Genomic DNA, 15,405 nt, shown 5'->3' on the forward strand with positions numbered 1-15,405 from the left:
TTTGTCTGAAAAAAAAACCCATCTAATTACGTGCTTTTTAAGAAACACTACCGTTTTCTTACTTGCTACTGTAGCGTCTTCGCGACATCGAGTCACACGCGACCTGCGACACGCGTCTTTTCTTATGTTGCTTTATTGCGCGCACGCGTCATTCTATTTTGGTGACTCGCAATAAACGGACGCAAAGCAGTCGTGTCTACAAATGGTGACCCCGACGTGAGTCACTGAGTTATCTCGCTAGATTTGTAGGATAGCTATAAGATAATTCTTCAATCATGACAGAAAGCAGCGTGACAGCGGTTTCAATTAAAATTCCGCCTTTTTGGCCACAAGTCCCAGAACTCTGGTTTCTGCAAGCGGAGGAGCAATTCAACGTCAGAGGTGTGACACAGTCATCAACAAAATTTAATCATATTCTTTCCGCTGTTACTCCTGAGATTGCGACAGTAGTTAGAGACATTATTAAAAACCCATCTCCCGCGCATCCCTACGATGGCCTCAAGAATGCCTTGTCACGAAGAGTGGGTACGTCCCAGCACCAAAGAAAAATTTCTTCAACCCGAAGAACTAGGCGATGGAAAACCTTGAACAAATGTTGCGCGACATGGAACATCTACTTGGTAACGTGGAAGCTAAGCATATCCTGCGCGAGTTGTTTTTGCAAAGACTTTCAGAAAATCTACGAACTGTTCTTGCCACGCTGGATTTGGACTTAAATGAACCCGCCGAGAAAGCAGACAATATTATGGACCTGCTTGACCCACAGCCTACATTGGCAGAGGTAGACAAACTACATCAAGATGTTGCGCTGTTAAAAAGAAACACAGCGTATACAAGCAAACGGCCATTGCAAAGAAACACGTTTTCCACTTTGTGTTGGTACCACAGACGCTTTGGGAACGATGCAAGAAAATGCGTTCCTCCCTGCAGCCGCAAGGGAAACGCCGAGATCAGTCACTAATGGCGGCTTGTGCCTCTGCTCGTTTTCGCCGCCTCCTGCATGTAACTGACAAAACAACTGGTCAGAGATATTTGGTTGATTCTGGTGCCGCAGTAAGTGTGGTTCCTGCAAACACAATGGATCGCAATGGCTGTCAAAGAAACTTGAAGCTTGTTGCAGCAAATGGAAGTACTATTGCAACATTTGGCACCCGAAAAATCAACCTTAACTTAGGTTTAGGTGAAAATTTTTCGTGGAATTTTGTTGTTGTCGAGGTCACGCAACCGATTCTTGGTGCCGATTTCTTTGGACATTTCGGATTACTCATTGATCTGAGCCGAAATAGGCTTATAAATGCCAAAACCTTTCACAGCGTCAAAACCGGCATTTCAAATATCACCGCGCTTGGTTTAATGGCGGCTACCAGCAACATAAATGAATTTAAAAACATTTTCCTGGAGTTTCCAACTTTGCAAAGTGCGGTGTACAACGATGCTTCCTTGAAACACGACGTCAAGCATTACATTGTTACCAAAGGCCCTCCAGCTTATGCTAAAGCTCGTCGCCTTTCTCCAGACAAGTTAAAATGTGCGAAAGAAGAATTTCAAAATTTGTTGGAGCTGGGAATTGTTCGCCGTTTATCAAGCACATGGGTCTCACCGCTACATATGGTGCGTAAAAAATCCGGCCAGTGGAGGCCATGCGGTGATTACCGCAAACTCAACAATAGCACTATACCGGATCGCTACCCTATTCCTTTGATACAAGATTCGTCGGCCAATCTACACTGCGCTACTATTTTCAGCAAGATTGATCTTGTACGAGCATATATCATCACATTCCAGTTGCGAAAGTTGATATTCCCAAAACCGCAATCATCACGCCTTTCGGTTTATTCGAATATACACGAATGCCGTTTGGCCTTTGTAACGCAGCTCAGACTTTCCAATGGACGAGGTAGCAAAAATTCTTGCTATTTATTTGTCATTTCGCCATTTCCGTTACTTCAGGTAGAGCATTTTCTGTTTTAACTGATCACGAACCCTTAATTCATGTTTTTCAAAGGAACTCAAGTGCATTGTCACCTCGGCAAGTTCGCAATTTAAGTTTTATTTGTGAGTTTACCACCGACGTACACTACATAAAGGGTCACAGTAACTTGGCTGCTGATGCATTGTCGAGGGCCAATATTAATGCTATGTCATCATATGTTATTGATTTCACTCAAATGGCACTCGCACAAAGAAATAACGAGGAAATTAAAGCATTTCGCACCTCAATCACGTCACTCAGATTTTGTGATGTACCATTGTTTGGAACTGAACTGACAATTCTTTGCGATGTATCTAAAGGTTACCCCCGCCCTGTGGTTCCCAATGCTTACCGTCGCCAAACTTACGACGCTGTTCACAATTTGTCACACCCAGGCATTCGCGCAACTCGCAAACTTGCGTCCGATCGCTTTGTATGGCATGGTTTGAACAAGGATGTTGGTAACTGGGTACGAACTTGTTTGCAATGCCAGAAAACTAAAATCCAGAAACACACCGCTGCTGCTTTTAGTTCCTTTGCATTTGCGACCAGAAGGTTCGCAAATATTCATGTTGACATCGTCTGACCTCTCCCCATTTCCCAGGGATATACCTATTTATTTACCTGCATCGATCGGTTTACTCGATGGCCTGAAGCTATCCTCATGGCAGATGCAACCACGAAATCTTGCGCAAGAGCCTTGCTTTTATGGGTTTCGCGCTTCGGGACCCAACAAACCATAACGTCGGATAGAGGACGCCAGTTTGAATCAACAATCTGGGCCAACCTGAACAAGTTACTAAGTGCCCATCGGCAACAAGCAACGTCCTACCACGCTCAGTGCAACGGCATTGTGGAAAGAATGCACCGTCAGCTTAAAGCCGCGTTGACAGCGCGCTTGACAACAAACGATTGGTTTGATCATCTTCCCATTGCATTACTCGGCATGAGATCAGCTATAGAGGAGGACATCGAGTGTTCTGCTGCAGAGTTGGTGTTTGGTGCTACACTGCAATTGCCCGGCGAGTTTTTCGCGTCTTCGGCCGAACCCCAAGATCCAAGGTAGTTTTTGTCAAAATTAAGAGATTCAATGCGGGACTTGCGACCGACTCCGACAACCTGGCACCGACATTCTTACGACAGGGTGGACGGTCTATTACGCAACTGCACGTTTGTTTTCGTTCGAAACGACGCACACCGAACACCTTGCAAATGTCCATAAGCTAAATACTTTTGTCTGGAGGTGAATGGCCGACAAGACACGGTGTCTATTGATCGCCTCAAACCTGCATATTTCGAACAAAGTTTTACATCGCAGACTTCTGGCAATCGTGTTTCACATGTTCCGCAGCCAAACGCACCCTATCGTTCAACAGTTACCCGCTCTGGTCGTGTTGTCAATTTGCCTTCACGTTATCGTGCATGACTTGAACACTGGTGGGGGGTATTGTAGCGTCTTCGCGACATCGCGTCACACGCGACCTGCGACACGCGTCTTTTCTTATGTTGCTTTATTGCGCGCACGCGTCATTCCATTTGGGTGACTCGCAATAAACGGACGCAAAGCAGTCGTGCCTACACTGCAATAGAAGTATCCTTTTTTCTAACTAGAAAGTTTAATATTTCGGTTGTTTTAACATTTGCAAGGTGAGCATTTCTTGCCTCACATCCACGTTCAGCTTGGCTGTATGACGTAACATTGTCGTACACAATAAGATATTCGTATTGTCGAAATATATTCCACGTTGACCCTTGTTGAAGGAAAGCAAACACCAGAACACAATGCCACCAATGCATTCCTGCTATGATTGACATCAACTAATTTACAGAGCAGTAATTCTAAAACTTTTCGTCAACTTAATCCTGTAAGGATATATTTATGCTGACTAGAAATAATGTAAAGTAAATATAACCGATTGTTCAACTATGTCGTTGTTAACTTTCTCCTTTTCTGGTTTATACTCATGCGCCTGTTCCCTAAACTCCGAACGTTTATATCCCCACAAAAACTAGACAGTGGAAGTGAATAAGAGAAGAGAAAACCATGAGGCATCTTCCGGGTTCACAAAGTCCACAAGAATTAAATAAAACAATGAAAACCAAACGTATATGGGTTGTGAAGTAGATGCCACTAATTATATACATGACGTCACGTATTGCCATTTAACCTTAAAATCGCATTAATCTTGTGACACTTTCGTTGAGCGTATGATAGATGACCGAATCTCAACCCTGCCTGTAAAACAGCGGAACTTAAACATTTTAGTGTCACACTGCTTACTCAAAAACTCTGTAATTCGTTTGGAGCATATTTTAGGTCGGTTTAATTTTCAACAACCGACAGTGATTCGCAACAGGATATACAAGGAGGTGTTGTCAAGTTTACGTGAACAAAATATTCAAAGCTAACACTTCCCGTTGTTTTGTCTTGGAGTGGTCCAAGAACTTGCATATTATTATCATCGCATTTTCGTAATTAATTTTAATGTGTTAAACGTTTGCGTGGAATACAGTTGTTCTACTAAACATTATGTGACCCGAAACGGGTTTTGGTGGTCTGTGCGTTTTCACAACTAACAAAAATTTATGTAGTTTCGTCATAAGTTCTGTAAATCATATCAACATAAATTAAAAGCGCTTTCAAACTTTCAAACATTTACACCTGAATCAAGGCCATTTGTTGACCTAAGCAGGGACCACAAGGTTAGTTATTAGGCTATCTTACCTATTGATGCGGTTACAGTTTTGCTTGTAGATGTCGTTGATGGCTCTAATAAAGAAATAAAAACATTTACGTTTGACATGCATCAATAATTTTGTTTAGAATTTTGTGTGTTATTTAATGTTTAATGGTTAAGAAGATTTTAAATTAATTTACCCCAAAAAATCAAATATTACTTGCTGATCACTCAAGCATGGTATGAGGGTATTCCCCTCCGGCAAGACTTTAGTTTCGTTTACAGAAATGCTGCAAAAAATAATAGCAGTTGCAAACACCACCGCCATGCAACCAAAGGACCACCCTCATTCTGGCAGAATTCTGGCAGAATAATTTTGCAAATTTGCCACATTCTACAAGGTACAACAGGCATTTACTCAAAAATTGTTTTTTTGGATTAGAATCAAATTACAGAGATGAGCAAGCAGATCAAACCTCAAAAAACATTTAAACAACATTTTCCGCAGCTGTATCAATCAAAAAAATCGCGAATTAAAAAAATCGCCTGGTTTTGCGATTCAGCATAATGGCGGCATGCGAAAAACTAGTCTAATACAAAGAATTCTGCTCGGCGTTCTTGCAATAGGTGCCAATATTGACCAATATCAAGTGAACGGAAATTTAATGCTCTACAACATGCAATTAACAAATTTGAGCCGGATGACCTTCAAATCGCCCATTGAAGACGACCCGCTTTGAGCGAATCAGCAGCGTAATGGCGTAATGTCGGCATGCCAAAAACTTTCCTATTAAAACAATTCTGCTCGGCGTTCTGGCAATAGGTGCCAATATTGACCAATATCAAGGGAACGGAAATTTAATTCTCTACAACATGCAATTAACAAATTTGAAATTAAGGTGCCGGATGACCTTCAAATCGCTCATTGAAGACGACCCGCTTTGAGCGAATCAGCAGCATAATGGCGTAATGTCGGCATGCGAAAAACTTCCCTATTAAAACAATTCTGCTCGGCGTTCTAGCAATAGGTGCCAATATTGACCAATATCAAGAGAACGGAAATTTAATTCTCTACAACATGCAATTAACAAATTTGAAATTAAGGTGCCGGATGACCTTCAAATCGCCCATTGAAGACGACCCGCTTTGAGCGAATCAGCAGCATAATGGCGTAATGTCGGCATGCGAAAAACTTCCCTATTAAAACAATTCTGCTCGGCGTTCTAGCAATAGGTGCCAATATTGACCAATATCAAGAGAACGGAAATTTAATTCTCTACAACATGCAATTAACAAATTTGAAATTAAGGTGCCGGATGACCTTCAAATCGCCCATTGAAGACGACCCGCTTTGAGCGAATCAGCAGCATAATGGCGTAATGTCAATAAAAACTTCCTTATTACAACAATTCTGCTCGGCGTTCTTGTAGTAGGTGCCAATATTGACCAATATCAAGAGAACGGAAACTTAATCAGGTAGAATATCTGTTCACAATCTAAAGGAGTTGTCACCCTGTTTCCTAATAGTGGGAAAGGTTTTCTATATTCCCAAATTATCGCCCGATACCTTTGCTAAACATGGACTACAAGATCTCCTTAAAAGTCGACAACGCAAGATACGTGGTTTTCTATCGAAGGAGCGACACGGCTTCCAACCGCACCGATAGGGTCAAATATCCGGTTGCTGTTCGACATTATCGACATTAGGGACCATTACCATGTTTCCACATAGGCCTACATGCAAATTTTCGACACCATATTTCTTGGAATCGTTTGACATAGAACGTGGCCAAGATGACCCACTCTCCTTAACTTTGTTCGTGGTCTGCATGAATAAAAATCATCCCTGTTTGCATTGTTTTTACAAAAGGTTCGGATACTGATTTCTCAAAAATCTTAAAAAAATAATTGAATTAAACTTTCTCCCTTCCCTGAAAAAGCCAACATAGTTATGAACCTTTGGGCGACCAGAGGAATAACCCTTATCGGGAAGATAACTATAGCCATAATAGGAAAGAAATAAAAGCGTTACCATATCTTAAATTTTGCATGGGCGGGGGTATGATAGATAATGAGAATCATATGTTGCCTCTTAATTTAAAGCGCTGTTATCCAAACCTTTTAACCAAACAAAACCAATCTCCAAACACGATTTCTGCACCAAAACAGATTTGAGGTGCTCTTAAATTCGTCGGTTGTTCCATAGCAAAATATTGAAGACTCTTATTTCTTTGTAAACCTTACATTGTGTCAAAAGTATGGCGATGTCAATAATATGTCCTCATCAACGTCAGCAATGCGTCATAAGGGACAAACAAAAAGAAAGGCAATCTTCGACCAAAACGAATTTCAATGCCAGGACCAAACTTTATTTTATCAAAATAGGACTAAAGACCGCATATCAGCAACTCTATTAAAATAGTTTTGCCCGCGGGGATTGCCCGTCTTGTATTCCTGCGTCATAGAGATTCTCAGTTTCGTCACAAGGCAACCGGTGATGCATTGGGGTCAATTTTCTGGTTGAATGAGCAAGAAGTCACGTGGTATAGCGATTTTCAGCGTGTTAGGTGCAGTTTTAGTGCATTTTTTGTTTTAATAGGGAAGTTTTTCGCATGCCGACATTACGCCATTACGCTGCTGATTCGCTCAAAGCGGGTCGTCTTCAATGGGCGATTTGAAGGTCATCCGGCACCTTAATTTCAAATTTGTTAATTGCATGTTGTAGAGAATTAAATTTCCGTTCCCTTGATATTGGTCAATATTGGCACCTATTGCCAGAACGCCGAGCAGAATTGTTTTAATAGGGAAGTTTTTCGCATGCCGACATTACGCCATTACGCCATTACGCTGCTGATTCGCTCAAAGCGGCTCGTCTTCAATGGGCGATTTGAAGGTCATCCGGCACCTTAATTTCAAATTTGTTAATTGCATGTTGTAGAGAATTAAATTTCCGTTCCCTTGATATTGGTCAATATTGGCACCTATTGCAAGAACGCCGAGCAGAATTCTTTGTATTAGACTAGTTTTTCGCATGCCGCCATTATGCTGAATCGCAAAACCAGGCGATTTTTTTAATTCGCGATTTTTTTGATTGATACAGCTGCTGAAAATGTTGTTTAAATGTTTTTTGAGGTTTAAATGTTTTTTTGAGGTTTGATCTGCTTGCTCATCTCTGTAATTTGATTCTAATCCCAAAAAAAACAATTTTTGAGTAAATGCCTGTTGTACCTTGTAGAATGTGGCAAATTTGCAAAATTATTCTGCCAGAATGAGGGTGGTACCAAAGGTTTACAAATAAATGGCCGACGTTTTATTGCACTTCTGTAATTTTTAACATTTAAAACCTTGAACGCTGGAAATTAGGTTTGTTCCTGAATTAAACCAAACAAGTAGACTAAACTATTTTGTTTTGCAAACACATTACAGGTCTTTGAACTTATAATAATTGTTGGTATTTCATTCACTGTCAGTTTAACTTTTTGTCTCCATCATGAAGCGAACACAAGAAGAAATAAACTTGCATCACCAGAAAGTGATGAATTTTTTAAACAAGTAAGTTTGATTTATGGTGATTTACTGAAATTAAAACTATTGATGTTTTAGTGACAGAAAAGAAACAAAACGATTTTGCAACAGAACACTTTGTTCCCAAGGAGAAAACTATTCAATTCATGATGCTGTTGTTTGCTCTATGTCAGATTATTTTAATGCTTTACTTGGTGTTGAGGTAAGTGTTTGTTATGTAGAAATATAATGATTCAAAAGTTTTGCCTTTTTATTGTCACCTGTCTGTATTCCAGCCTGCAGAGTATGGCAGCTGCACGTGCAAGTTTTTCTTTAACTTTTTTTTTTTGCATGCCAAATTACTTTGACTGCATGCAAAATTTATCGGCACAGAAATCACTAAAGACGTTTTATTATTTTCATTGCATGTGGGCTTAGGGGTCATGCACGTGCGCACACAAAAGATTTGGTCCCGCACACCCGAGATCTCTTTGTGAACTGCCATATTCTACAGACTGGATTGTAATTACATAGTTAAGATCTGATCTTTAAATAACAAACCATTTCAGTAACATTCATTTTGTGTTGTATTGTCACATTAATGATATTTTTTGTCAATAATAACAATATCGTTATGCCACTTGAATTCATTGGAAAGGCTTTACAATGTGGAAATATACATGACAATTTTGGGGAATATTGAATCATGAGTTTGATGAATTACATAATTTTGTGCAACAACACTAAACACAAATGCTAACCTATATGTATCAGTATAGCACTAATATTTGATTAACATACCATAATATTTGACGCATGTCGTTTTCAAATGATGTCTTGCCACATCAGATACATACATGCCATATGGTGTGTAACCCTTCTTTAATGTAAAGCAGACCTCCGCAACATATGGCCGTGGCTCATCAAACCTTTTTGTGTTTGTCACTTTTCATCAGTTGTTAGGATCAGATTGTGTTGTGTTTGTTGTGATTCGTTAACTTTGTTTACTTATAGATGCGCGAAAAATACAGCGATTTCATCAAGGTTGACATTATTCCACCAAAAAGACTGGAAAGTGTATTGGATTATATTTACACTGGTGATATTGAAGTAACAGAGAAAAATGTGTTGGAAGTGTTGGAAGATGCTGATTATACACAGATGGAAGGTATGTAAACATTGCAAGTTTTAATCTTCACTGGTGTTGATGTGTTAAGAATGTTTATTCCAATATATACATTCTGCATGTATATCATTTTTTTTGTGCCAACCATGACAATTTCCCAATTATTAGGTGTAATAAATATTTTTGTGTTTAACTATTGTCACTATGCTAGAGAGATATTAATATCTTTGTACTGAGTGCAACTTTTTCCCATAAACCTGGGACAAAACAAATTATTTGTAATTAATAGAGAAGTGAGACAGACAACACTGTGTTTTATTCACACTTTCAGAGTTGAAGTCATTTTGTTGTCGAGTCATCCTTAAAATGATTTCAACCGACAACTGTTTGAAGCTAAGAGCTTATGCTACTCGATACAATCTTACTGATGTGGAAAAAAAAACAAACCAAATGATTGTTGATAACATTGCAACAGTTGTACAACATGATGATTTCATGCAACTTGATGTTGGTGATGTGTCTGCAATCATCAAGCAGAAAAACAAAGGGGTAATTAAGATTCATTTTCTTTATGTTTTTTTTCCTGTATACATGTATATAGTTTGTTAGTTTATCTACGCAAGTTGTTGGGCTTAAAAGTTGGGTAAGCACATCATCATTTCCCCATCCACAGCCGTCAGTTCTAAATGTTGTTTGTTCTTATTTAGTCTCACAGCAGTAGAAATGTATTCCAGTGATAATTGCAGTCATAATTCAACATGCATTTTACACAACATATGCTATAACTTTACACGAACTCGTGTACTTTGCTGTATATCTGAGTTGGTTTATTGGCATGCCACTGCATCGCAACATGCAATGGTGTGATATTTGCAACAAACATTCTTTGAAGATTATATGGCAGGGCTGAGATTATGGCAAAATGATTTTTTACTGTTTGTTTTTCAACAACCTTATGTCAAAACATTTGTTTCAAGTTATTTTGGAAGTGATTAAACTTTCTGTGTGACATTTTGCCTCTGTTCACGTTCTTGGTTTTAATTTATTATTTAATGCAGACACTCATGACATTATCTTCTTTATGACTTGTTTGAAAGTTAACTTGCTTTGTTATTACATATCAGTTGTTAAATGTAGATGGAAGAAGCTGTTTTTACTGGAATGGTTCGATGGGTCAATTTCAATCCTTCCCACCGAGAGGATTTGTTTGTGAATCTTTTCTCACAACTTGATCTTTCATCTATTTCCACTCAGTTTGTTGCAACCACAATTAGAAATGAAGTAAATTTGTTTAAATTGATTTCCTTGCAATGAACTGAAATATTTTTGTCATTTTTCAGCCTCTTGTGAGAAGTAGTTTTGAATGTTGTCGTGCGGTCATGGATGCTGTATTGAAACAATACGATGTACCAGGAACAAGTGGAAAAGCAACTTCTCTCAAAAATAGTGCAAGATTTTTTTATTTAATGTCACAAACTCAGCAATATGTTACATCTGCCATATTTACACCACCCCTGTAGCATTTGTGCTCCCATAACTTTAAGCTCCATTTAATTTCCCACCTAACATTTACAAATGGAATCTAACATTGGAAATATGTGTTTTGAAAACAGATTTCACTGCAAAACCACATCCACAAAATATGTTCTTTTTTATAATTAAATCTTAAACTGTAGTCAATTTAACACAAATACCAACTACATTCAATGTTCGTATTTGTAACAACTTTGCCTTAATCAAAAACTTTTAATACCATAAGAATATATTTTTCACAAGCGAAAACCATAGCAAGCAATATTTATGTTGCAGATTTGTCAGGATTTCTTCTCATTGGTGGAGGTAATTCGAAACGCGATTGTGTGAAATGGAATGTTACCACAAAACAACATGAACATTACCCAGTTTGTACATTGCTTGCTGCTATATGGTTTTGCTTATTTAACTTATTTTCCTATCAAGTATTTTGCTTGATGCTCTTTGTATGTACAAGTAATAAAAAAACTTGACGTAAAGTTAGCAAAACAGCAAATAACAAGTAACAGCCATTATTTAGAGAAACATATGACAAGTAACTTTTGATATTTTCTGGGTATTTTAATTTTTTTGGGACAACAATTTCTGTTATTTAGTGAAACATGTGAATCACTTTGTCTTATTGTGTTATTAATCATCATTCAAATTTGTTTAGAAAATGATCACAGACAGAGAGAACTCAACTTCAGTCGAATTTGGTGAAAATGTTTATGTAATGGGTGGAAATGGTCCAACACAAAGTTGTGAGATGTTGAATTTGGAGGAAAGTAAAAACTGGGTAAAAATTGCTGATTTGTTGGAAGGTCGAAGTTGTGGTGCATCTGCTGTTGTTGGAGGTTGGTCTTGTTATTTCAGAAATTGTTTATCATTAAACCAGGGGCTGTTACAGGATTACGGTTTGTGAACCCACACACAACAATACATAGCCAACACACAAAAGGGTTTTGCAAAAATTGATTTTCGTTGACCAATAGTGTGTGTTTGTGTGGTGTATGACTATCTTCTTGATTAGCACCTAAATCACTCTTATTATGTTATGGATTCAGCCCTGACTAGATAAAAAAAAATTGAACCTTTCTAATATGTTACTAACACTGATTTGCAAATGGTTTAAACTGCAAAATTTTCAACATTTTTTTTAAAAACATGCAACAACTATTCCTAGAATATCTCTGTTATCAACAATTATCACTTTTATAGACAACCTTGTTTTCACAAAAAACAAACAAATTTAGATGACGTGTATCTCACGGGCGGTCATGGAAACCAAGGAACATTCTCATCAACTTTGTGTTATTCTGTACAAGAAGACAGATGGAGAAGTGGTTTCGACATGTTACAACCAAGAAATGAACATGGAATGACTTCAATTGACAGTAAGAATGTATCTGGATTCATTTTTGTGAAGATTATTCTCATTACTGGATTAAGGTCTAAATAATTGACATGCATTTAAAACAACGACATAAATACCCAGAAACCACAAATTTAAGTAATCAGTAAATTTAAACTTTTTACCCCAACAATATTCACTCTCGGACATAAAAATGTTGTGAAACGCCGAATTTAAACTTAACAAAAATGCAGGAAATATTCCATCTTTATTTGATAGTTCTTTGTTGCATGAATTTCAACCATAATATTGATTACTTTCAATAAAACCTCAATTTAAAGCTGATCGCTTATTTGTACGTTAAGAAACGCAGAGCTTACCTCATTGCTTGTTACGTAACATTACAACATAATCGTAATATGACGTCACAATAAATATTAACACAAGCGATTTGGAAATTTTTTCAGATGTTTTGTTTTCTGTGGGCGGAAATGATGGCGGACAATACTTACAATCATGTGAATTCCACGATATTCGTGTTGGAACCTCCACAAGAATCGCTCCTCTCAATGAAGCAAGATGTCGTTTAGCATGTGAAGAAATTAAAGGGAAGATCTATGCAATTGGTTAGTGATGAAAAGTTAAGCAATAAAATTAACAGTAAGTTTTGTTGTTATGTAAAATTTATAAAATACAAATTCATATTCGTCACCGGTGAATGTATCACGTGATAAATATAATGGAGTTTCCTGAAAAGAATCCTAAACATAAAAACTGGTTGATATAACTATAAAGTATTAACCTAAAAACAATAAAAAGTTTTACTTTAAATCTGACAGGAGGTTATGGCGGTGACTTCCTGCAAACAGTTGAAGAATACGAACCTAGAGTCAACAAATGGAAATATGTTTCTCCTCTCCAAAATCCTTGTTGTTATCACTCTGCTTGTGTTATTGATGGGAGGATTTATGTTGTGGGTGGAGTGGGGTAAGATTTGCTGTTATGACGTCACTATAGTCCACTGTTTCCCGTTTTATGTGAAAATGTAAATGTTGAGAAACTGGGACAAGTGGGATATACGTTGTTATACTTGATTAACAACTTGCATAAAGTGTTTGTTAAAATTAAACTTAAAACATTTTGTATTATACAAGGTTGTGTGAGTGGTTTGGTTTAGTGGTGAAAGGGTCTGCGGGTGTACGTTGGTTTGTTTTTGTTAACTTATAAAATTATTTCTTGCAGAAAATGTTGTAGAAAAACTTGCCTGTGTTTGTTGTGTGTCTGATTCATGAAACTATATGATGTTTGTTTTATAGAAAGCGGGGTGGACTCACATCAGTTGAAGTTTACGATCCAACCTCAGATGTCTGGACACATGCTTTTGATCTTGACAAACCAGTTTATAATGCGACTGTTGTTGCTGTTTAATATGTTTCCATATTTGGGAGTAGTTGATATTTAACTGTGATTGCTCACGGAAAAAGATGCTCAAATAAAAGTTTTGTTAAAAATATCGTTTTATGCAACTTAAAAAATTGTTTTCTATTTTTGCAACGCGTTGTGAATTATTTTTAAACCATGTATATGTGTAGGAAAGCCGGTGTATTTTGTGATAATATCAGTTATCTGCAAAATAGCACTTATTTTTTTTATGTGATTTTGTTACGAATTTATAAATACCAATACTACAATAGGTCAGGTTGTGCATTATGTTCAATACATGTGTGCCTTTTGTGAATCTTGTTTTCACATGTGAATTATCAAGTGTGTAGTGAACACACATGTGTATTTTTAATATGTATTTTTATAATGTACGTTGATTACTTGCCGATGTTATGTTTGTGCAACTTTCATACCCTGGAGCGTTTACTCACGCATTCACGTAACTCTAAACGACCATTTAAAACTTTCACGACCATCGCTCTAAAACAATTAACTCGCTTGCGACCCCGATAAAAACGTCACCATCGAATGAATGAAGAAATAAATGTTCGTGTTGAAATTGTCAAACGGTGTTCGTCCAACCTCGAAATTCGGTTAGAAAAAGAAAAGCCAAAGACAACAGGCTCTATCGTCGAGAAGAATTGATTTCGTTTTATCTTTCATTGTTTTAGAAATGGCAAGAAGTCAAGATTATCATCCCCAAGTTCATCATAAAGGTGCAAAGATAAGAAATAATTTTTTTAGCGTAGATTTATCGTGAGAATACTTCTTCAGTATAGAGTTCTTCAATAGATAAGACAGAAAGTACTCACGATTTCAGTTCTTTGCAGAAAATCCAATATCACGTTGAGGTAAAGCAATTGTAGATGCGTGTTCTATTTTAGAAAACTCCGTGTAGATCTGACACCATTTCAGCATAACAATCTTTTATTGAGATGCCAAAAACTTCATAGACATCAAACAGCAAATCCAAGAGTTCAATTTAAACGTTCAGTATCGAAATAGTCAGAATGGCATTGAGTTGAGTTGTTAGAGTAATCTGGTTTTTAGACAATGCATTACATCGCTTTTTAAACCCGCTTGCAACTTTCTTTCGTACATAAAACTTCTTCAAGTTAAAAATGCCTCTAGGTCAAGTCATGATGTGCCAACGCACTATAACTGCGTCCAGACAAGGCGGAGACACTGACACGTTTTTATCGGGGTCGCAAGTGAGTTAATTGTTTTAGAGCGATGGTCGTGAAAGTTTTAAATGGTCGTTTAGAGTTACGTGAATGCGTGAGTAAACGCTCCAGGGTATGAAAGTTGCACAAACATAACATCGGCAAGTAATCAACGTAGCCTACATTATAAAAATACATATTAAAAATACACATGTGTGTTCACTACAAGTGTTACTCCGCGCTATATAACGTCCAAAGCAGTCGTTTGCAATCGATCACCTCCCAGTGCAACTAGCTGCGATCCTGTTGCAGACTGTGATTCTCCGTGAGGAAATCACCTTCACATGGGCGCCTGACTCGATAACCCTTATGGTTTTATCGATGTTCAAACTATTTTGTGTTTCATGTACTTTGTAACGTGAAAATAAAAATGATTTGATTTTGGACTGTAGATGAAGTTAGCCCTCGGTTGGACATTGTTTATTTGTCTGCGACAACAAATTACTTTAGTTGGTTCATTTTGTGAAGCAATAAGCCTTTGATTTTCGTCAGCAGATTTTATTTTGGAAAATCGATTTCGCTTATGTAGGTTACCATAATCATCGTCAGTTTCTCAAAGCTTAAACCGTGAACTTCATCGACTAAACATGAAA

General features: G+C 37.6%; 2 protein-coding genes across 2 annotated transcripts; both read left to right on the plus strand.

Annotated features, from left to right (window-relative positions):
- The first annotated feature begins 275 nt into the window (after positions 1 to 275).
- Positions 276 to 3,038, plus strand: LOC145891020 (uncharacterized). The gene is made up of 5 exons (XM_082981902.1): positions 276 to 521; positions 572 to 781; positions 889 to 1,897; positions 2,293 to 2,441; positions 2,577 to 3,038. The coding sequence occupies exons 1-5, from the start codon at positions 276 to 278 to the stop codon at positions 3,036 to 3,038; spliced, it is 2,076 nt and encodes a 691-aa protein (XP_082838028.1).
- Positions 3,039 to 8,074: 5,036 nt separating this feature from the next.
- On the plus strand, positions 8,075 to 14,105 carry LOC145898992 (kelch-like protein 7). The gene is made up of 12 exons (XM_082987700.1): positions 8,075 to 8,202; positions 8,254 to 8,377; positions 9,169 to 9,322; positions 9,612 to 9,829; positions 10,418 to 10,561; positions 10,621 to 10,726; positions 11,090 to 11,181; positions 11,469 to 11,649; positions 12,049 to 12,189; positions 12,614 to 12,772; positions 12,986 to 13,133; positions 13,463 to 14,105. Exons 1-12 carry the CDS (start codon positions 8,141 to 8,143, stop codon positions 13,572 to 13,574), a joined length of 1,641 nt encoding a protein of 546 aa, XP_082843826.1. The 5' UTR covers positions 8,075 to 8,140; the 3' UTR covers positions 13,575 to 14,105.
- The last annotated feature ends 1,300 nt before the right edge of the window (positions 14,106 to 15,405 follow it).

This window comes from Ascidia mentula, chromosome 1 (assembly GCF_947561715.1).
Source record: "Ascidia mentula chromosome 1, kaAscMent1.1, whole genome shotgun sequence".
Lineage (NCBI taxonomy): Eukaryota > Metazoa > Chordata > Ascidiacea > Phlebobranchia > Ascidiidae > Ascidia > Ascidia mentula.